Here is a 21,004-nt window from a genome sequence, read left to right on the forward strand (position 1 = left end):
CCTGAGTGGATCTGAAAGGTCACTGGCAGGATCGAGGGGATCTGGAGTCCCTGAGATGTGATCTGACTGCTGGGCAGCCCTTCCTGGGTAAAAGCAAAATAAAGAAAGAAAAGAAGGAGTTTGGATCCATCTTACCCACAGCAGAGCAAGGCTATAAGAGGGGCAATGCCTGTGGCTGATGGAGCACGCTGGATTTCTACGGTTCCTAAAGAGAAGTCTCTTTTCTCACCTCCTGGCTTCAATCCAGACTACCCTGGAGGGTTTCAGCTTCACGAGAACTTGAATTTGAGGAATTTGTTGCAGTTTCAGGTTAAGAATTTCCTGAAAATGCGAGCAAAAGCAAACCAGCAATTTGCCACCCTTGCTAGCTCTGCATGCCTGGACTCCCTGTGGCAGCTTCTCCTGCAGGAGAAGTCCTGGCACTTGGCACTGATGTGGAAGGGGCTGTGTGGCCCAGCTTGGCTTTGGCAGTGCTCTGGCTGCTGATCTCAGCCGTGCAGAGGCTCCAGATCCTCAAAGTCTCTGGAGGGCAATGTCTTGAGACCACTCTGAGCTTTGGGTCCAGCAGGTTTTGTTGCTGTAAACGTGGAGAGATCTAGCAGGGGAGGTGGTTAAAAGCCCCTTGCAGGCCTGACTGGCACCCCAGAGGAATTCTTGGTGGAGTTGTGCTGGGCTGGGCAGCACACAGTGTACAGGATGGGGCAGTGGAGGCAGAGCAATCCTGCCCTTCACAACCCCGGTGGTGTTGACACAGCCCGAAGGGGAGCGCAGAGGAGATGAGATACCAAGATTATCAGTTCAGACAGGGGAGAGGAATGTTGTTTGCCTGTAGCTCTTCTCCATCAGGACTGGCAAAATCCAAACACGAAGATGTCTATGCATGGTTAGAGAATGTAACAGAGATAAGAGAGGCAGGAACAAAGCCAGGGGCTCTAACTTCAGCACCAGAAAAACCGGTCACAGCACAGGCTGGTTGTTTTCTGAAAGCCTCCTGGAGACAAGGGTCTGGCCAGGTCACCTGCAAGAGCTAGGGACACTGCCCAGGAATGTGTACAGAACGCTGCTGCCTTCACACCTGCTCCCATTGTCCTCACACAGCTTTGGGGAGGCAAAACCAGCTGTGCTTGGTCTCCAGCACAGGAGTCCAGTGGTGATGTGGCTGACACTGCCACCCTCCTGATGCTTGTTACCAGGTAGAGCCGGTGCAGGTGAGAAAGAACAGTCAACTGGCAGAGAGAAGGAGAGCAGGACTGAGACAGATGCTCAGACCATGTGGATGGCAGTCGATGGCTCGGTTTCGTTCCTTTAGGAGCTGGGATTAGAAGAGAAGTCGCTTCCAGGGAGGGACACTTTGTCAGCAGAGCTGCTGTGGACCGACTGCTTGGCGTGGCAGGGCCCTTCCCAGGCAGCCCAGCCCTCCCCCTGGCATTGCAACATCTCCCACTTTCCAAAGAGACAGAGCCCAAAGAGCAAACACAGGAAACCCCAGCCCCGGTCAAGGTCTGGGAGGTAAATTTGTAACTTAGGACAGATTGTGAAGATGCTGCTCTGTAATATGTAAATACTCTGTTCTTTCTCCAACAGCCCAGAGCTGCTGAGGGAGCCAATCCCAAACCTCCCTTCATGGTTGAGTCTGCTGAAGAGCCAGGACACAGGTCGGAAATGCAGCCGGGCACGCAGGCTCCTTATTCCCTGGAGACGGGATCCTTCCCTCACTTCTGTAAGTCCTGCCCTGACCCCGGGCTCAGCTGTGGCTGGGAGGCTGCACGGGACACCACTGTGAGCACTGCCAAGGGCTGTGGGGTGTGCCCAACCTTCTGGGCATGCTGCTCCTTTGGCCATCAGTGCCAGCTGAACACAGCCTCACACGGACTTGAATTCGGGTGCAGGTTTTGGAAAGAAACCCTCCTCACGCAGGGCTGCACTCTCCACTGCGGGAGAGTTCAGGCACTGGGAAAAACTATTTAACAGGAATGGTGGAGGTGTGATGGGACAGATGGGCTCGGGAAGGAGGTGGCAGCTCTGTCCTTGAAGGTCTCTGATTTGGGGCAGGAAGATGGGCAAGCTGAGCTTTTGTTCCTCTGTGTTTCTTCCAGATCTGTGAGTCTGTGTTTTCCTTCTGCAGTAGTGGAAAAAAAAAAAAGTTTTCAGTCTGTGTTTATTGATGGCTTATACTAAAGGAGTTCTGGCCATCAGCTCACAAAGGTTAAAAAAGAGCAGGTGGCAGTTACTCATAGAGCTAGTCAAGGGTTTTCCACAAGAATGACTTTAAACAAAGTGGTGGTTGACTAAAAACTGATCCTCTCCCTAGACAAATATTGATTTTGTCAAATATATTAAATATGTGTGTGCGTGTACAGAGACAGAGAGAGAAAATGCCACTGGAAAACTGTCTTAATGGCCTAATTAATTTCAGATCCCTTTGAACCTGGTTTGGGATTTGACCTGATTCAGTATGTTTCATTGCTGCATATGAGCTTTTTTTGCAATATGTGTGTATCAATATTCTGACCAAAATGAATTGTATTTACTTGCCTTTATATACTTCCAAGTCACATGAAATATAAACCAGATACCTCTCTTGCTACTTTATCATGTCACATATCCATATCAATATCACGTTTTACTAGCATCAGCAGGCACACTGTTTGCCTGATTCCGATATATCAGTGGCACAACACTGAAACTGATCCAGTCAGATGCAAAGTAACCTTTGCACCAGTTCTGATCTCTGGGAATCAAAACCAACCTGTGTTGGGCAGATGTGTAAGTAAAGGACAGAGAGAAAATTATCTTCTTGTCGCTGAGCTCTACAAAACTGTTGGCTTAGTCTGAATGAAGGAAGGCTGCACAAGATCCCTGCTTAGTGCTCAGTTCCAGTCCCAGTTTCAGGCTTAGACCCTGGACTCTTGTCTGGAAGTGATCCACGGAGGATTTGCCACCAGGGCCCAGAGATGGAGTCTAGCCTGTGCTACCCAAGCCAGTTGCTGGCCCCTTCCACTCTGCATCTGTCAGTTAAGGGAGCATCCTTCCCATCCTGACTTTTCCCAGCTGACCTTTTTAAGCTCAGTTGCAGGTTCTGCCCCATCTTCCCACTGACAGCTCTGAAGATTCATTCTGAACGCTGTAGAGGCAGCTGGTTTAGGGGAGAGGTCTGCAACCTTTCCTGGGCTGGCCTGCCTTTCCTTGCCTCAGAGACAAGCTCACGCTGGCAGGGAGCTGGGAGATGCTGCCTTTGCCGTGGTCCCCTTCAGACAGCCAGCTTGGAGCTGGCTTTTGCATCAGAAAGAAATGCCTGTGTGAAAACAGGGAGCTGGGAAATCACAGGTGACTGGAACAACAGGAACAGCTCCTGCTGCAACTTTCATGTAACTCCAGTGACCTCTGAGGAGACTTTTCTTGCTCGGCTACTCCTGGCAGTGGAGATGGAACATTAAAAGCACTTTAATTAGCTAATGACAAGGTTACACCTAGGCCAAACCTAGAGTGTTGTAGCAGGCATCACTGCAGTGACAGCAGTGGAAGAAAGGGTGGAAATGTGTTTGTTGCAGATACTTTCTGTTTCAGCTGAAGTCCCAAGGACTTTTTTACCCACAGGATGAGGCTAGAGGATGGTTTGGAATTAGATTTCTCTCATCTTGGTGTGATCTTGATTTCTTTCCTTGCTCCTGCTGCCGTAGCTTGCTGGGGTGATTCAGAAGCTGAGCTGAAAGCCTTCACCATGTGCCTGGTGTGATGCCTGGCCCTGTGAGCCCCTTGCCTGGGCTAAGCAATATCCTGCTTGCCCTTGGGAGAGACAGGAGCTGTCTGGAGCAGGTTCCCCTGTGCCCTCTCCTGTGTCCAAACAGCTCTGAAGGACCAGGATGCCAATGCCTGCTGTCCTTGATGTCGGTGGTTGCTGAGCACAGCTCTCTCATCAGATGAGCCCTTCTGCCCTGTGAGAATTTTGCAAAGCTCGTAGTTCCTTTCCTGTTACAGCTTTTTTTTTATTATTTTATTTTATTTTTTAATGGGAAACATTTGATACAGCCCTGCAGAAATTGCTCTCACCTTGGCCTGCCTCTTCTGAGCTTCTTCCAGAAACATTGCTGGATCCTGAACAGCACATTTTGGGGCCAGGTTTTGGATGGTCCATTCCCTACCTGTGAGGGGTGGCAGAGGTGATGGATGCATTATGGGGAGGTCAGGCTGCCTCCACTCCCAACTGGCAGAAGTCCTGGGCTGTCAGGAGTTTTACAAGGGCTTTATCTGTACTTTTTGTTACAGTTTGTATTGCTCTGGCTATGTACGTATTTGTTGCTAGAGTAAAGCCTCTGTTTTCAGTGTTTGGAGGAAGAAAAGCAAATCTTGTAGGAGAAGCGGAGTTCAGAGACTGAGACAGACCCGGGGGTGGATTCTTCAGTTGCTGGCACCGACCCTGCTGGGCTGGAGGCCACAAAGCCGAAGAGCAAAAGGAATCTCAGTCTCCCTCTAAAAACAAACAAAATCTGAGTCTGCCATCCCTCAGCACGCTGGGGAGCACATGGTGTGTCTGCTGCAAACCCAGAAGAGATGAAGCCCCCAGGGAAGTTGAGCTGTTTTGAGGTGCAGGCTCACTCCTCTCCCCTTGGGTCCATTTCTTTGGGATCCCCAGTGGAAAGGAAGGCGTGGGAGCAAAGATGTCTGGTCTGGGTGCTGGGAGCTGTGCTTGCTGGTCCTTTGCATAGGAGCCAGCAGGGTTACAGGAGAACACAGTGCTGTTTTGAGGGGAAGGCTGCCTCAAATTTGGCTGGCCCTGGGGGGGTGGGGGGGGGCGGGGGGCAGCGAAGGGGTTAAAGCTCAGCCGTTCTGCCCAATCAGTCTGGCTTGCCTGTAATAACCAATTAACGAAGTGTAATTGTGCAAATCCATAATTGGCAGTAATTACCAGAGAGATTAATGGATTCCTTCCTTTCTAAGCAGAGCCCACCGCAGCTTGCTAGCGTCCCCCCGCCACCTGAAAGGGTTTGGAGAGGGGGGAAAGCGGGAGCTGCTCTTCCCTGGACACTCTGTGATGAAGCCAAGTGGACAGGGAGGCCCTGTGGGGACTGCCCCGTGCTTGTTTAAATAACCCTTTTCATCTCCCTGCTTTCCTTATGTACAGCTCGCTGCTCCCTGGCTTGGACCCGGCCTCTTGAGGACAGTTCGTGCCCAGCCTGTTGGAACCCGGGCTGCCGTGTCCCTGCCCTCCCCATTGTCCATTCATTCCCTGCTCCCTGTTCCCCTGTTTAGCCCTAATTGCTGCAGAATATCGCGTCTGTTCGCCCTCTTCTTTTGTAGCTTTGTTATTTTAGTTGCAACGGGTAATCCAGCAAACTGTTAAAGGCATACACGAGGCCAGGAGGGGACAGCAGGGTGCTCGGGGCAGGTTTTCACACCAGGATACGGGGTTGTGTTTGGGGGATGGCAGCTCACAGGCAGGCTGGGCCTGACACGCACTCTAGGGTGGGTTTTCTTAAGGATGTGTGACCAGAGGAGCCAAGAGTGACCCCGGAGCACGTGAATATTCCCCCCTGTTAATGCTCTGAGTGGTGAAACAGGGCACTGAGTGATGCAGAGGGAGGAGGGGATGCATCTGTGGACCTGTCCCCTGGCAAATCCCCACCTGGGCAACACAGATGCCTCCACAGCTGCACTTGAGATGCAAAGTGCCTTGTCCCACGCTGGTTGGACTTAACCCCACATCACACATCACACACGACGCACGTCCGAGCGCTGCTGGGAGAGGGAGCTGGGGAGAGCTCAGCCCCATCCCCGTGCTGGGCGATGCTCCCTGCCCCTGACAGGGATCTCGTGCGGAGCCCGAGCCCCTGGGGAGGGCTGGTGTGCTGGCTGGGGAGCCACCCGTCACCAGCTGCACGCACAGGGCCACCCGTGCCCCGGGGGTGGCTGTGCCTGCTCAGCAGGCGACGGGGCAGGTGGCTTCAGTGGGATGGCAGGGAGTGGTCACATCACATCTCATGTCAAGCATCCTCCCTGCCTTCCTCTCCAGGCTGAAAAAGGGGTTTGAACCTGGCTCTGTGGATTTGTTTGTTTGGGCTCGGTGTGTTGGCTGGGATTTGGACTTGGAGTAGGTCAGAGGTGTGTCCTGGATGCAAAAAGCACTCAGGCAGAGCCAGGCCAAAGGTCCATCCATCCTGAAAATGAGGGATGCATCCAGGGAAGATAGGAGCAGAGTGCGTCCTTCTACCAGCAGTCTCTGCCCTGAGCTGCTCAGCATCTCCCATCACTGATAACCTTGTGGGTCACAACAGGCTGCCCCCAAATCTGTAATGATATCTGCACAGACATCCCTGCAGAGCACGTCTGGCTGTTCAGACTCCTTCACCTGGCTGTTCTCTGGCAGCCCTGGCCCCATTCACTGCCACACAAATGGTGAGGATGTAAATGACCTTTTTCTTACTGCTGACTTGCAAAGGTCAGGAATGTGGCTGCTCCGAGGCAGTGGCTGTGCAAGTTGCCTATCAGAGACACAGGCAAGGCTCTTCTCCAAGGAGGGTTGCAGATGATGGAGGAGGTTCTGGAAGACTCTTTCCTGAAGGTGATGGGAATGCACAGAAAGGTGCAAATTCCTAAGAGGAATGGGAGAGGTGGAGAACACTGACTGAGATTCTGCTTTTGGGGTTACCTTGCTTGGGGTTTTGGAAGCCAGGCCACACAGATTGCTTGGTTTCCACCCAGGAAAAGGCACCAGGGCTGCTCTTGGCCATTCCAAATGGGATTGTTCTGTTTGTCAGAGAGGTGTGTCTCTTGGAGTCAGCTGAGGCCCTTGATTCTTCTAGCTCTTTCCATTTCACCTAACCATGGGTTCATCAATATTCCTCTTCCCTTGCTGCTGGGTCATCCTAGGCTGGAGGTTGTGTGTGCCAAAGCACAGCATGGAAACGTATTTCCTGGGTGTGCTCTGCTTGTGGGGTCTTTCCTTTCAGGAAAGCTTCCCACTGGGCACAGATGCCTGAAGGGATTTAGGGAAATAGTTGGGGCACTGAGGGGTGTACCTTGCACAGTTTATGGTGTGCTTGAAATTTTGGGTCCTTGATGCTCTGGATTTTAGGTGCCAGGGCTGCAAGGTGTAGTAGATAGGTGTGATTTAAAAGCCTCATTACTTAAATGAGCTGTGGAGACTAATTTTTGTGGATATGGCTTGGCTCTTAAATGTCCAGAGCTCCCAGTGGGAACATCCCTTGGCCTGTTCTTGGGAACTGTCTGATGGGAAGTGCCAGTCTTTGCAACCATCAGGACAGACCCTGGGATTGTGCCCTAGGACTGATTAATTTATCAACCTTTTAGGGTGTGCTGCTGGTCTGGAAAACTTAAGGCCTGAAAAGGGTTCCAGATTTTTCAGCTGGGATCTGGCTGGCTGGCAGAGGAGACAGCTCTGTGGAGAAGCTGATCTTCAGGGCTTGCTTTAATAAGCTGACTTAAGTCAGTGCACATCAGTGCAGTGCCAGTACTTGAGTATGCCCACATCATCCCAGGTCATTTCTCTGCTTCTGCTGAGTAGAGACTGCTCCTGCTCAGAGGCTCGAAAGCACAGGGCCAAAATGTGTGGCTGGTGCTCTTTTCTCTCCCTCTCTTTCTACTGAGAAGGGGTTGAGAGGCAAAGAGCAGATATTTGACAGCAAATGTCACTCCACATCCCTGCAAATTCTTCACGTGCTTGCTCCTTGCTGCTGAGCTGTCGTGTGTGGTGTGGTCTGTCCCTGCCTTGACCCAGGGCTGTTCCTTTTTTTGGGGCATGGGGAATTTTGTCGTGCTCCCACAGCTTTAAATACCAGTGGATTTTCCATTTGGTACAGGAGAACGCGTGGCTTTTGAGAGGAGAACATGAGACACAGTGGAGGGCATAGATGAGGGAAGGGATGCTCACTGTATCTGGCTCCTCACCCACCCCTCAGCTTCACAAGGAGATGAAGGAAAACACTGAGAGGAACCTTTCTCATGGGAGAACATCTTGGCTGAGTTTCATGTTGTGTTTGTCTCCATTTGGCTGCCACTGGAAGGTGAGTCCTGGGGGAAGGACAGCTGCTAGGACAGATGAGAGTTGTGTGTCTGTGTGGGCAAGGCAAAGAGGAGGCTTGGTCCTCTGCGTCTCAAATAGACTGGGCTGGCAGAGCCTGCTGAAATTGGTTGTATCTGTAAAGAGATGACCTCAAAATGAACCTGTTGCTTTTCTGTGAAATGGAAACGTCTGCATGGCTTAGAGGACAGACACAAACTACCAAGAGTGGAGTGGTGTGAGCCACCAATGGAGGCAGAGACAGTGAGAGCTGAGGTCTTTATATCCCCCTTCTTCCTTTTTTTGCTGCCATTTTAGGAAGGGATTCTTTGGGTTTGCTCATCTTAAATTCATTATTTTATGCCTCATTGCTTGGGTTGTGCTTCATTTCTTCCAGCTGCCATGCCTGGGCTGTGTCTCCAGATCTGGTGTTCGTGGAGAGGCTGCATAGGCATACCTGCACCTGCAGGAGCATGGACATGGCTGTATCTCTGGGCAAACATGGGGTCTGGTTTACTGCCTGGGGGTGTGGTGTGGGGCTTTGATTTCCTGATGGCTCAGAGGCATCGCAGGTGTGAGCTGGGGGCTTGCGTGGGCAGGGTTGCTGGATCAGGGTATTTGGAGCAATGGAAACTTGTTCCAAGGCTTGCTTGAAATTCCTGAGTGGAGTTCAGGAGAACCCATCCCCAGGAATCCTGTGTCATTACAGAAACAGGAGATCTCTGTGCATGAGAGGGGACAGCAAAGCCTTGAGAAACCTGCCTTTCCTTCCTTCTTGAGGACACACTTGGGGTTTAGTGGTATTTGATTTCCTTCCCTGCTCTCTGGGGACCCAATGGGCAGGAAAAAAAAAAATCTACTGTAAAAGGGGTAAATGTGCCAATGGCATCTGCAGAAGTGAAGTGGAGGTGGGATTCAGGTGAGCTGTCTGGTACCTGAGGAGCTCCACACATCCTGTGAGAGGACAGCTTCCCACTGTGGCTGACAGAAAATGCCTCATTGACTGGAGCAAGGACTAAACTCCAAGGACAGCTGGCTGAGAAGTGCTGACTGGAGCTTGGTGATTTGGTGGATGCGACGTTTGGGCCCTTGGTCCATATCTAACGCTCTGTGGCCATCTGACACATAGCGCTAGTCTGGCATAAATGCCCTCTCCTTCCTCAAATCTTTCCAAATTACTGTAATGGAGCCAATTTGATAAGGCAGGCATTATCCTGGACCAGATCTGCTGGCTGCCAGAGAGCAGGCTCTGTTGGAGACATGTAGGGAGAGACGGGAGTGATTCAGAGGAAGCTGGAGCCCTCACTGTTGCATTATTGTGACAGTGTGCACTCCAATGCTCACACCTGATCCAGGCAGAGCTCAGCGCTGAACCCCGGTGTGAGCAAGCTTGAAGCTGTGGCCTTTCTTGGAGAGAACACGAATCAGAAATCCAAAAGTACCTGCTGAGCTCCCCTCTGCCATGGCAGGACACAGAAGGACCTGGGATTAGTTGTCTTATGATAGATATCAACCTTCTGGGCTTTTGGGGCCTGGCTGCTGTGGCTGGGACTCTGGGGACCCAGGGCTGTGCCCTCAGCCATGAAGGTACTGGTGCTAGCCCCTGATGTGAAGCTGTTCCTCTTGGATGCCTCCAGCCTTCCTCCTCTGAGAAAGGAGCTACTCCAAGCAGAAATAACCCGTTACCTTGAACTCCAGGACAGCCACGTTTGCCTGTCTGGTATAAATAGACCATTTGGACGTGATGGAGATTGACAGCTTGTCTCCAGAGTTTTGCACTTGCTGAAGCAGGAGGAAATGTAAAAGCATCAACGTGGGGATGCACGGCATGAGAGCAGCAAGCAAAGCCCCCCAGCTGCACAGCAGGCTGTGCCACCTGCCAGGGAGGATGCAGGTGGGGGCCCTTGGTGGCCCTGAGCAGGACACTGCTGTGACAAGACCTTCCCCAGCCTGTGCTGAGCCATGCCAGGTCCAGCAGATGCCTTGTGTGTCACCCAGCTCAGGCTCTTTGCCAACAAGGCTGCTCACAGAAATCCAGGTTTCCCAGCAAAAAGAGAATGAAGAATGGAGCAGGATCAAGGGATTAAAAAAAAAAAAAAAGTTGGAAGTTTTCCAGAAGTTCTGTAGAGATAGGTATGGGGACCGAGTTTCACTTAGTATGTTTCTAGGTAGTCAAAGAAGCCTCTAAATCAGTATTTATTTGTGACTGAGGGTTGCCTTTTTAATTTTTTAAAAGTACTTGCTTGTCCCTAGAAGCAATAATGGAGGGTTAACCTGGACAAGGAACAACTTCTGTTGAGATGTTTCATCTGAAAAATGGTTGTTGTGGGAAAACTGGGAAATCACATGGGCTGTGCTTTCAAGATTTCTCTGAGCACTCTATTTTCTAAATTTTATTTTTCAGGCATTGAGGAAATCCTGGTCAGGGTGTAGTTTTCTTTGAAAGAAGAGAATCTGTTTTCAGGCATTTTGCAGAAATCTCAGCTTCACATCATGTGAACAGCAAGGTCAAGGATGGGCTTGTGTTTAAATGACAACCTGTGTGTTCCCAGGTGTTCCAAATGGAAAGTTTGCTTGTAGGGTGGTATTAAGCAGGTATCAAGCGAACCTTTCTTCACCTGTCCTTTGAATATCCCTTGTTGAACACCAAATGTTTTGTCAAGGTGAACTTAAGAGCTGAGTGTTCTTTTCCCAACAAAATCTCTTCTGGACACAAGGCCCTTTTGTCAGAGACCTGCTTCTGGATCTGAGTGACTTCAGCACTTGCACATGGAAATCCTCACTTTATTCAGTGCACATCCAGCTCAGAATCCTGATTTTGCAGCACAGTTTGCTGTCTTGTACCATGGACAAGAGAAATAAGGTGCTCACCTTGAAGTGTGAGGGACGGGGGAATCTCCCAGCTGCAATACTGTGGTTCCTTTTTTTGTCTCTCTGATCTTTATTCCAGGAAAGGTAAAAAGGTGGAGTGACCTATCTGAAAGCAGGCAGGGAGCTCTGAACTCCCAAACTCTGAGCTTCCACTCTCTTTACCCAACCACAGCTTCAGGATACGGTGCATGCCCAAACCTCTTTGTGGTGCAGCACAAATCTCCTGCGTCACGGAGATGCAAATTCTCCTTGCTCATTCCCTTGCAAGCCCAACCCAAAGCAATCGAAGCTTTTATTTTCCAGAGGATCCAAATGGCCCCTTTTTTGGATCCACCTTCCCAAGGAATACTTTGCTGCATGCTTTTCCATGATGCTGCTGCTGCTGACCTTTCTGCTCTGGCAAGGGGGAGTCTCTGGGAAGCACATAGGCAGTGATTCTTCACTGGTACAAAGGCTGGGATTGTTAGCAGCCTGACGCCCCAGAAAGTGTCTAATTGACTCGACTCTCTCTAGCTGGGCTCCAAATGGATTTTCTGCCTCAGGATATCTCGGCCTTATAGTGGACCTGTTGTTTTTGCTGCCTGCACAATGCTCAAAAGTGCATTGTTGGAGCAGAAGAGCGTTGAGCCAGAGCGGATGCGTGCAGGGGACCTGCCTGTCGCCCTGTCAGCCACTGCCAGTGCACAGCAGCATGGCAGGGTCACCTGCCAGCCTCACTCAGGGGCTCCAAATTCTCCTGGAGCATCCCAGAGCGTGAGCTTGGCTGGATGGGGATGACTGACAGGCGTAAGTCTGTCCTGTGCACCTCAGGAAGGGTTAGTGTGAAAGTATCTCTGCTGGTTTAGCAATGTTTGTTCATTCTGATGCCTTGGAGTGGCTACCTAGAACAGAGGCTAGGCAAAATTAAGAGAATAATAGCAGGGATTTATTGAAGGCTTTTAATAGGCACACCTTGGGCAGTCAAAAGCCTCTGAGACGGGTTACACCCAAGATGGACAATGGTCAGGAGTTTTTCAGACAATTATAACTTTGGTCCATTTACATATCAGGGATTAATCCTCCAATTACAGCTTCAGGTAATGAAGTCATTCACTCCAAGATTTCCCCCACATTTCATTTTTGTTTACATCTCTTGGGGCCTGAGACAATAAGGTGTCCTTGAGTTTCAGGCCTAGAAAAGATTTTTTTGTGTGAATAAAATGGGAGAACAGTAGCTGACATTTTGGAGTTTTACACTAAAGCAGTACAGGATATGAAAAATATGAAAGCTAAAATCCTAAGGCATCAACTCCAGAGCATCTCCAGTATGGGCTTGGCCCAGAAGCCTTGACAGGTATCTCTGCCACCTTGCACAAATGCCTGGGAGTGCTTTACCTTCATCAGTGTCAAAATATCTAAGTGCCACCACTGGTGCCTGTCTGTGGAGGTAATTCCCTGAAGGATTGGGCAGCTGGGCTCTGCAACCAGCAAAGCTGCTGGAGGTGCTTAGGCAGGCCTAAGAGGATCCAGTGACACCACTGATTAGTGTCGAGGGCCTCATTAGGGTGCTGGTAATTGCAGGTCTCCCAAGGTTTACACAGGCTTGTTTAAATCTGCCCTCAGAGGCTGCGCTGGGCTGCATGGGACGGCGCTTTCTGCAAGGTAGGCAGAGCCCTCCCTGGAGCAGCCTGGCACTGGGGATGGTGGCCCTGACATCCTGGGGATGGGACTGACCCCGGGTGCCAGCTGTGGGGCTCAGGGAGAGAGAGGGAAGGCCTGGGGAGAAGGAGAGGGCAGGCTGTGTTCCTGCAGGTGTGTTTGTGGTGCTGCTGTTTGAATGTGCTGCCGTCCGTAATTGCGTTAGCCCGGTGGAGCTCTGGGCCTAATTTCATTAGCTTGGTGTCTGTGGTTATTGCTGGACATGAGGAAAGGCAGGGATGGATGGGGAAGGACTGATGCAGCAGCTCCCTTCCTCTCCATCTCCAGGGAGGCAACTTGTTTTGGGTGACTTCTGCCTGTCCCAGGCCTGTGGTCAGCAGGGCAGTGCTGGCACATCTCCACAGTCCCTGCAGCTTCCAGGGGATCTCCTCTATCCTGAATTTTTCCCTCTCAGCTGTTCTGAATACTGCCTGTATTAAGTGTGCTTCTCCTCCCTTGGTAAAACACTCTCTGAGCTGCACCCAGAAGGAGAAAGAACAAAATTTCCAGCATTTCCTCAAGCCCCGCTATCAACATAGGGATAGGAGAAAGGATGGTCTCTATGGGTGTACGAGGAGAGGAGAGGAGAGGAGAGGAGAGGAGAGGAGAGGAGAGGAGAGGAGAGGAGAGGAGAGGAGAGGAGAGGAGAGGAGAGGAGAGGAGAGGAGAGGAGAGGAGAGGAGAGGAGAGGAGAGGAGAGGAGAGGAGAGGAGAGGAGAGGAGAGGAGAGGAGAGGAGAGGTCTGTATCTTCTCCTGGAACATCAGGAGCTGCAGCTCGGAGTCAGGGACTAGTACTAAGGCAGCCTGGAAGGGGAAGGGCTGATGTAGCAGCTCCCTTCCTCTCCTTCTCCAGGGAGGCAACTTGCTCTTGGTGACTTTTGCCTGTCCCAGGCCAGGTGCAACAGATGGATGAGGTTGGTTCAAGACACTTGTTGGCCTGGAGAAATCCAGTTTCAAGTCCCTGCTCTGGCACTGACTTCCTGTTTGGCCCTGAGCAAGTCACCCGGTGTCTGTGTCACCCTCAGATGCCAGCAGGGAGGAGAATGGGCATTTTGGCTCCTGGGGCACTCATCCTGGTAGCCCTTGTGGCACCTCATTAGCCATGTGAAGGGATGCCCAGCTCTAACTTCAGCACCCCACAGGAAGTGCGTTTTCCCCGGAAATCTGTCACTCTGGAGCAGTGTGGCAGGAGCAAGATGAATGTGCAGCTGTGGGATTTTAAGAGCTGCAACCTTTTTATTTAGTCATGTCTGTCAGTATACACATAGACTGCCCTTGCCTTTAAACAAAGATGGGGTGGGGCTTGATGGAATTCTTGAACATATTTGGGGTTCTCCTAGTTCAAGGGAAAGGGACCATATTTACTTCGTAGCTTTCCTGGTTCTGGCACAGAGTGAGATAAAATTATTCCCCTGTAGGCCCTTCTGCAGTCAGGCTCCAGAGATCACCATCCTATAGGGCTTGGTGGAGTAGCACTGGTGGAGGAGTTCTTTGAGATGCCATTCTTGCACACTGCAGAAATGCTCTCTGCAGTACAGTAGCCTTGGAAGGTGAACTGGGAGGTGAGTGAGCAAGCTGGGGATCGCAACACAATGTTAGCACCTTGGTTGGCTTGGGCAGTTCTGCTTTGTCAGGAGTCCTGCTCTGACTGACACCCCAGGTGTGGCTGCTGGATGCCCCCTGGCAGCACTGAATCCCACCTGGGTGCAGCATGGCAATGGTTTTCCTTCCTAAATTAACAGTGGCAGTACACACAACAACGAGGATGGGCAGGGGAATGAAAAGCATTTAAAACTCCGAAGCTGGGAATTGTGCTGTTCTACAAGAAACTGAGGGACTGCCTCTGTAAGGTCCTGCAGTGCTGCTTAAGAGAAGCTGGGCTGGCTCCTAGAGTCTGTCTATCAGAGACTGACCTGGGTGCAGGGACTGGAACTTCTCCATGCTCCAAAATCCATGGTGGTCTCCTAAATTAATTGCCTGCCATTTGATTTGCCTGAGGAAAGGGCCTGGAGGGGTTTCCTTGAAGTTGCTCTGTGTGTGCATGTGTTCTGCACTGCTAAGCACTCACTAACCCAGATCTGCTAAAAATCAATAAAGTAATCCACTTAATGCTTGGGACTGCCAACCTTTTTAAGGAGCTCAGAGCTGTTTTGTCTTCTTTCCGAAAGAAAGAAAAGAGCTGTGAGGAAGGGGGTGCTGACAGAACTGGTCTAAAATCAGGCTCTTTGCTCTGGGGCAGATCAATAAAAATAATTCCCTACTAAAACTTCATTAGCATGGAATTAGAGCTGCTGAGATGCCGCGTGGTGGGTAAGAATTAATGGTACTGCTAAACCTCGGCACGGCCGGTGCTTAGAACGCAAAGCTGCTTCACTGCTCACACCTCCCCGTTCCCAGAGCTGCTGGGGCTGCACTGAGCATGCAGCTGCCCCTGCCCCTTGTGCTTGGCAAGGGCACAAACCCTCCTGTTCAGTCTGAGGGCAAGGCACAAGCCAGGCTGGCACGGCAGGGAGGTGTGTGACTCAAGCAGGTGGAAGCAAAACTGCTGTGCAAGAGTGGGTTTGTCTCAAAACCTCAGCTCTGAGTGCTGGTGGGCACCTGGAGACCTGGGGTACGAGGCCATACTGCATCTCTGCATGGCTGCTGGGCAGGCAGAGCTTTCCCATGATACCAGATCACAGAAACATCCCTCTGACAGGTCGTATGTGGGGCTGCACAAAGTCCCTCTCTTGTCTGGAGGTTTTGGATCTTATTGAATGTGTGTATTTGTGTGTGTGTGTGTGTGTGTGTGTGAAAAATCACTTCTCTTGAAAGCAGATTGTTTGCTAGGCTTTTTTGATTGAAAAATGTTTCTTTCAGCCTTGTGACAGAGAAAGAGGGAAAAAAAAACAACAAAAACCAAAAAACCCCTTGCCCTGCTGAGAAATCCAATTTTCTATCAGGAGATTGAAACAATCTCCTTGCAGCCTGCTCCTCAGCAGTGCCCTGGGTTTCTGCCTGCAGGGTATTGAGATATCCCTGCCTTGTGCCTGGCTTTTGCTTCCTGCTCCTAACAAGGGTCCCCAGTGTGGCTGTTAAAAGACAGCACTGGAGGCAAAGCCAGCATTATCCTGAAACAGCAAACTTTGCTGACAGGTTAGAAATCCTTGTGATTGCTAGGATTGTCACCACTTGGATTAGACAGAGAGGAGTGTGGGGCAGCCTCCACTGAAACAGGAGCTGTGCCTACATCTCCTGCGCCTGGATGTGGCTGTGAACATTTGAAGGACTGGCCCGAGCTGAGGACATTCACTGGGGATGGCCTTGTATGCTGGGGAGGTGGCAGGGCAGGACAGAGCTCAGCTGAGCAGAAGAGGGACAGGACACAGCACCACACAGTCAGATGCTGCTGTGCTGTGCTCTCATGGTGGTCATCAAACCCTCTGGTCTCCCTTCCCCAGAGCTCAAAACTTGTGGCCAGTGAGAAGGATATGTAAGCATTGGTGCTCAGCTGCCTCTCCTCCTCTAAAAAACAGTCCTGCGGTGCCATTAATGCTTGTGCAATAAAACAAATGAGATGTGAAAGGTGGCCAGATAGAAATACAAGAGTGATCTCTGCTGTTTGTATTCCCCCTGCAAGACTGCAGTTGCTTGGTGGTTTTCTTGCCTCAGTAGAACCTACTGTGAATACTGATCTCTTGTTTTCTTTCTTTCTTTTTTTTTTTTTAACTGTGAGGAAAAAAAAAAGGTGTGTGTAAACCTAGGCCGCAGTTAATGGGCTATACAGAATGCTGATACTACTGCCTGCAAACCTCCTTTCTCCTGACAGCAGGCAAGGCAGCTTATCCATTTGTTTTGCTGTATGGAAATGCACTCCCAAATGTTTGGTTCCCATTCCCAGGTAAACTCGAAGTCCTGGAGCTGATCTGATGTACCTGCTGCCCAAAAAGTGCATCCATATCATGGTGCCCTCCTGATACTGCACATTATCAAGTCCTCACATGCAGATGCAGAGCAGAAATTGGAAGAAATAAAAATAACTGATTATAATAAGAACCTTTTTGAAAGAATTTAAAGGTCATTAATAAAAGGGAGAAGAAAAACCCCTTCCCTCACTTAAACTCTAGCTAGAGATAAATGGACATGGCAATGTCTGAGAGCAAAGGAAGAAACAGAGCTAACAAGGGTAACCTTTCCTTCTCCTGCAGATCTCAGGGCTGACTGCACCTCAGCAGCATCTGCCTGAGCTGCTGCTGGGTGCTCTGAACAGCTCTGGGCTGGCAGATTGCATGCCTTCCCCTTCCAGCATGCTTTGTGCCAAAGGCCAAAATGGGTCCTGGGGTGACCTGGAGGGAGCCAAGTGCCAGAAGGCCCTTGAAGGATGCCAAACATCCTAATCTGCTCTTCCCTCTTTTTGTCTTGCTGCTTGCATGCCATGCTCCCCGTGGTCTCCCTGGGAAGGCAAAGCCCCTTGCTAGCCCCAAGCCCCTTTCTCTGCTGGTGCCAATGACCTTCCTTCCAGCCACCTTCTCCTCCAGCACTCATGTAAGTGCAGACCTCCAGCAAAATTCCTCCCTCCTCCGCTCCTTTGAGGTGGCTTTGTTTGAGGTTTCCCAGATCAGACACCAGAAACAGTGGGCTGTGCTGTATTCCTCGCCTGTCCCCAGAACTGCGTGAGTTTGGCCATGCCACGGAGCTGGGACTGTTCCTGATTTGGAGCAGCAGTCACTCCCCACGCAGTGCTGGGGACTGCATGTGGCTCTGCCCCAGCCTGGCAACTGGCCGCTCGTTTCTGCTTATTTCTACACATTTCCTTCAGAACTTCACTACTGGGACGGCTGGGCATCAGACTGAAGTTGTGGATGGACATCTGGGGCTGTCTGAAGCCTAATGCACTCTGCTGACCCGGCCGTGGACTTCACTGACTGTACGCAGCATGGATTGTGTCTGTCCTGCGTGCCACCTCAGCTTCAGCGACTGCTTCGCGACGCTTTTGGTGCGGTTTGCGCGTATTTCGGCCTCCTTTGGGTGGGGCTGGGCAACGAGAGCTGAGCTGCCGGCTCCGCTAGCAGAAAGTCTGCTAGGAAGGTCCCGGTCCTCCTCAGCCTTGCGTTTCCTAGGGGTGACTGCAGTCCAGCGCCGCAGCCGAGGCACGATTCGGTGTGGGATGCGAGCGTGGATGCGGACCTCCTCCCACAGAAACCTTCCACGCGGCCGGAGCTGCCGCCTTAGCTACCGAGCCGAGCCTCCACTGGTGGAAATACCGAGCACCCCCCCTCCTTCCCCAGGATGCTCCTCCCATAAACAACTTAACCTCTCCCCCTCCTCCCAATTCCCGATCCATAGCGGAGAAGCCGTGCAGCGGGCGGAGCGGTGATTATGCTGCGCGGCCGGCGCGCCGGGGATCGGCAGGGAGCGGGGACAGCGGAGCGCGGCAGCGGGCCCTGAGGCAGGGAACACGAGGATGGCTCGGCCCGGCCGGGTGCCGCTGGTTGCCTGAAGCGAGGATGAGCCCACGGCAGGAGGCGGCTGCCCTGGCACCCTCCGAGAGCCCCCGCTCCTGCAGAGCCATGTCCCGACCCCGGCGGGATGCGCCGCGCTCCGGGCGGCTTTGAAGTTTAGAGCGGGCGCTCGTGTTGAGAAAGGCGAGCGATGAACTGAAGATTAAACATGTATGGGAATTATCCTCACTTCATTAAGTTTCCTGCGGGCTTTGGCAGTAAGTGTTTTACTTGCGTTTGCGGTCTGTGCCTTCTGGGTTAGGCGGAGGAACTGATCCCGCAGCGGCGGCGGGAGGGGGGGGGATGTAAAGGGAATTTAAGAACGCGTTTAACCTAGCTCGGATGTGGCTGTAGCCTCCGGTGCCCGTGTGCTCGTGATTGAAGCTGTCCTGCGGTTTTATGTGCTGTGAACTCCTGCGCAAGCCCGGCTGCCTAAAAGTGCTGTTTTTTGAAGTTTAGTGGATCATTTGGGAGGTGCGTGTTTGTGTCCGCGTGTGGTGGCTTGAATCTCTCCTTTGTAAGAACAGGATCAAACCAAAGTGAGCATCTTTCCAATTTCATTTTTATTAAGGTGTTGGGAGGGAAAAAAAACAAAACAAAACATTTTTCAAACATACAACACCCCCCGAGAAAACGATTTCCTTGCCTTGTGGGGCTAGCTCCTGCCCTTGTGACACAGATCCCACCATAATCGTGTGAAGCTGTGTCAGATTAGCCAAGGGAGGCTGCCCAAGGCTGCGACACCCCTGTGCCCACGGCCGTGAGCGAGCCTTGGCTGCAGGAACCGCAGCTGCTCTCGGGAAATGGACTTTGCCATCATGTTTTCTTGGCCTGAAGTTATTCCCCTTGCCCTGCCACGGGGGATGTGCGAGGGGAATGGGTTGAGGAGCTGTAGGTTGGGGTGCTTGGCTGCGAGGGGCTGGGAGCACCCACCTTCGGGTTGCTGATGGAAGCATTGGTGGAACTTAAAGTGCATGCACGTGCAAAGTCTTAGTACCTCTGGAAAACTCTTCAAGTTGTTCCCAGCCTTTCAAGGTGGGGAAATGCCTCCAGGATTCGCTCTGGAGGCCCCCAGGCTGTGTACATCAGCCTGTTATTTCTCTGCTGGAGAAGCAGTTCGTGCAGACATCGGATTGCACGTGGGATGTTCCCACTGTGTGTGTATTTTTTTTCTTTGCCAGACGCTCACCTCTGGTAATTCTCCAACTCCAGAAAAGTCATTGGTATTGCATGAAGTTATCCTCAAGTTTCACAAGCTCTCGACTTTCCAAAATACCTTTTTAGGCTCTTTCTGCAGGAAGGGGATGACTCGTTGGGAGAATCTATTTCTCACTGGTGTTTTTAAGGACTCGGCAAACACAAGCTGAACTGTCTCCCATTGCTGCAATAAGAATGAAACAATGAAAGTGTTATTTGTGTTTAATTTGATTTATTTCTGTTATGAATTTGCAGTGAACCAAAAGAAAAGTGACATTCAAGCTGATCTTCATAGGAGCCAGGCAGAGATTGCTGTAGGGACAAGGGTCACTACACTCAGCAGAGGCTTTGGGAGATTTCTAGGAGAGGAAATTGGTGATAGGAGAAGAGAGATTTCTGTTCCACCAATAAAGGCCAAGGGGCTGTTCTCCAACAGTTCAGTATATTGGGAGTTTAGCTTCCATTTAAAGTATTAAACTGGTGTTTTAACCTGCTTCCAACTTGGTATTAGAAACAGAGGTGTTTTCTGTATGTAGATGCCTGACAAAGATGGAAAGGCATTGGCCAAGTTTTGTTTGGGATGCTTTGAAACAGTCCCTCTGCCCTGTGCTGTGCTCCCTGGATGGAGTTTACTGCTCCCACCCACAGTCCCCTCAAAGCCAGAGAGTTTCCATGTCCCTGAGGCAGCTCAGTGATGTGGCAGCTCCCTCTCCTTGGGTGGCTGGCTCTGCACAGGGGGATTTCTGGCTGGCTGAGAAGGCAGTGGCAGTTTTGGTCAGACAGCTGGGCTGTGTGAGAGGGCAGGCAGGCTTTGGAGGAGGAGAGCTAGTGGTGACCATGGATGGAAGGGATCTTCCACTGCCTTGGGTCCTCACCACAGAGCCCGTGCAGGCAGCCTGCGTCTCCATCAGGTGGTATTTACTGCTCCCTCATGCTTTGCAAAAGCCATGAAACTCTTCCTGGGGAACATCAGGATGCCAGGGCAGTGTCCACACGAAGCTGTCAGCTTGTAGCATTCATTGCACTCTGTTGCTGGAGGGCAAAGTTAAGTTGATGCATGTTCCTGCTTGTTCAGCCTGTCTAGATCTTCTTGCATTTCAGATTTCCTTTAGCTCTGAAATTCTGGGGTTCAATTTCAGCATAATGGCAAAAAAAAAAAACAAAAAAAAACCAAAAAACCCCCAAAAACCAACAAAACAACAAAAAAGGTGTCTACTTGCTGTCTTTTTCTTTGCTTTCAGGTAGCTGTTACATATGCTTTACCTTCATCTGCATTCAGGTTAGAAATAAGGCACATGTTTTTGATGGTGTGTGTATACCACTCACTTTGATCTTAAACATCTGAATAACACCACCAAATTTGTCTGAGAAAGCACATCCACAACATGGTCATAAGCACGTGATTTGTGATGAGAAAAGGACAATCAGACTCCAAGGTGTCACAGATGAGTTTGAAGAATAGCAGGGAAAACGTTCAGATGAAGCACCCTTAGACATGTAAAGCAGAAGATGTGCACTAAGGAGCAAAGCAAGGGTTTAAAAATGAGTTTTTATTCTCCAGAAGGATGCATTTCACCCAAAGCCTAGCTCCCAGGGCAAGGAAAGATGCTGTGCTGGCTGTCCTCTCTATGTGAGCACTCTCTGGCACAGTTGGTTGGGGACAAGAACTAGTTTGGCTCCTCCACAAAGTCTCTTTTATTAGTACTCATGTAACTTGGCCTGTGGCCACGCCACCTCCGGCTGCGATCTTGTCAGCTCTCC

The 21,004-nt window shown here is 50.9% G+C and overlaps 1 protein-coding gene across 2 annotated transcripts in view; it reads left to right on the forward strand.

Annotated features, from left to right (window-relative positions):
* Window positions 1-1,623: 1,623 nt before the first annotated feature.
* Window positions 1,624-21,004, forward strand: part of RXRG (retinoid X receptor gamma) — a 36,892-nt gene continuing 17,511 nt past the window's right edge. The window contains exon 1 of one of the 2 annotated variants that reach the window (XM_062497250.1): window positions 1,624-1,720. In XM_062497250.1, coding sequence (XP_062353234.1) covers window positions 1,624-1,720 — 97 coding nt within the window. Of the gene's footprint in view, window positions 1,721-18,215; window positions 18,265-21,004 lie in introns of those variants that run through there. The other variant, XM_062497251.1, reaches the window with a different exon arrangement.

The sequence above is a fragment of the Cinclus cinclus genome, chromosome 8, assembly GCF_963662255.1.
Source record: "Cinclus cinclus chromosome 8, bCinCin1.1, whole genome shotgun sequence".
Taxonomy (NCBI): Eukaryota; Metazoa; Chordata; class Aves; order Passeriformes; family Cinclidae; genus Cinclus; species Cinclus cinclus.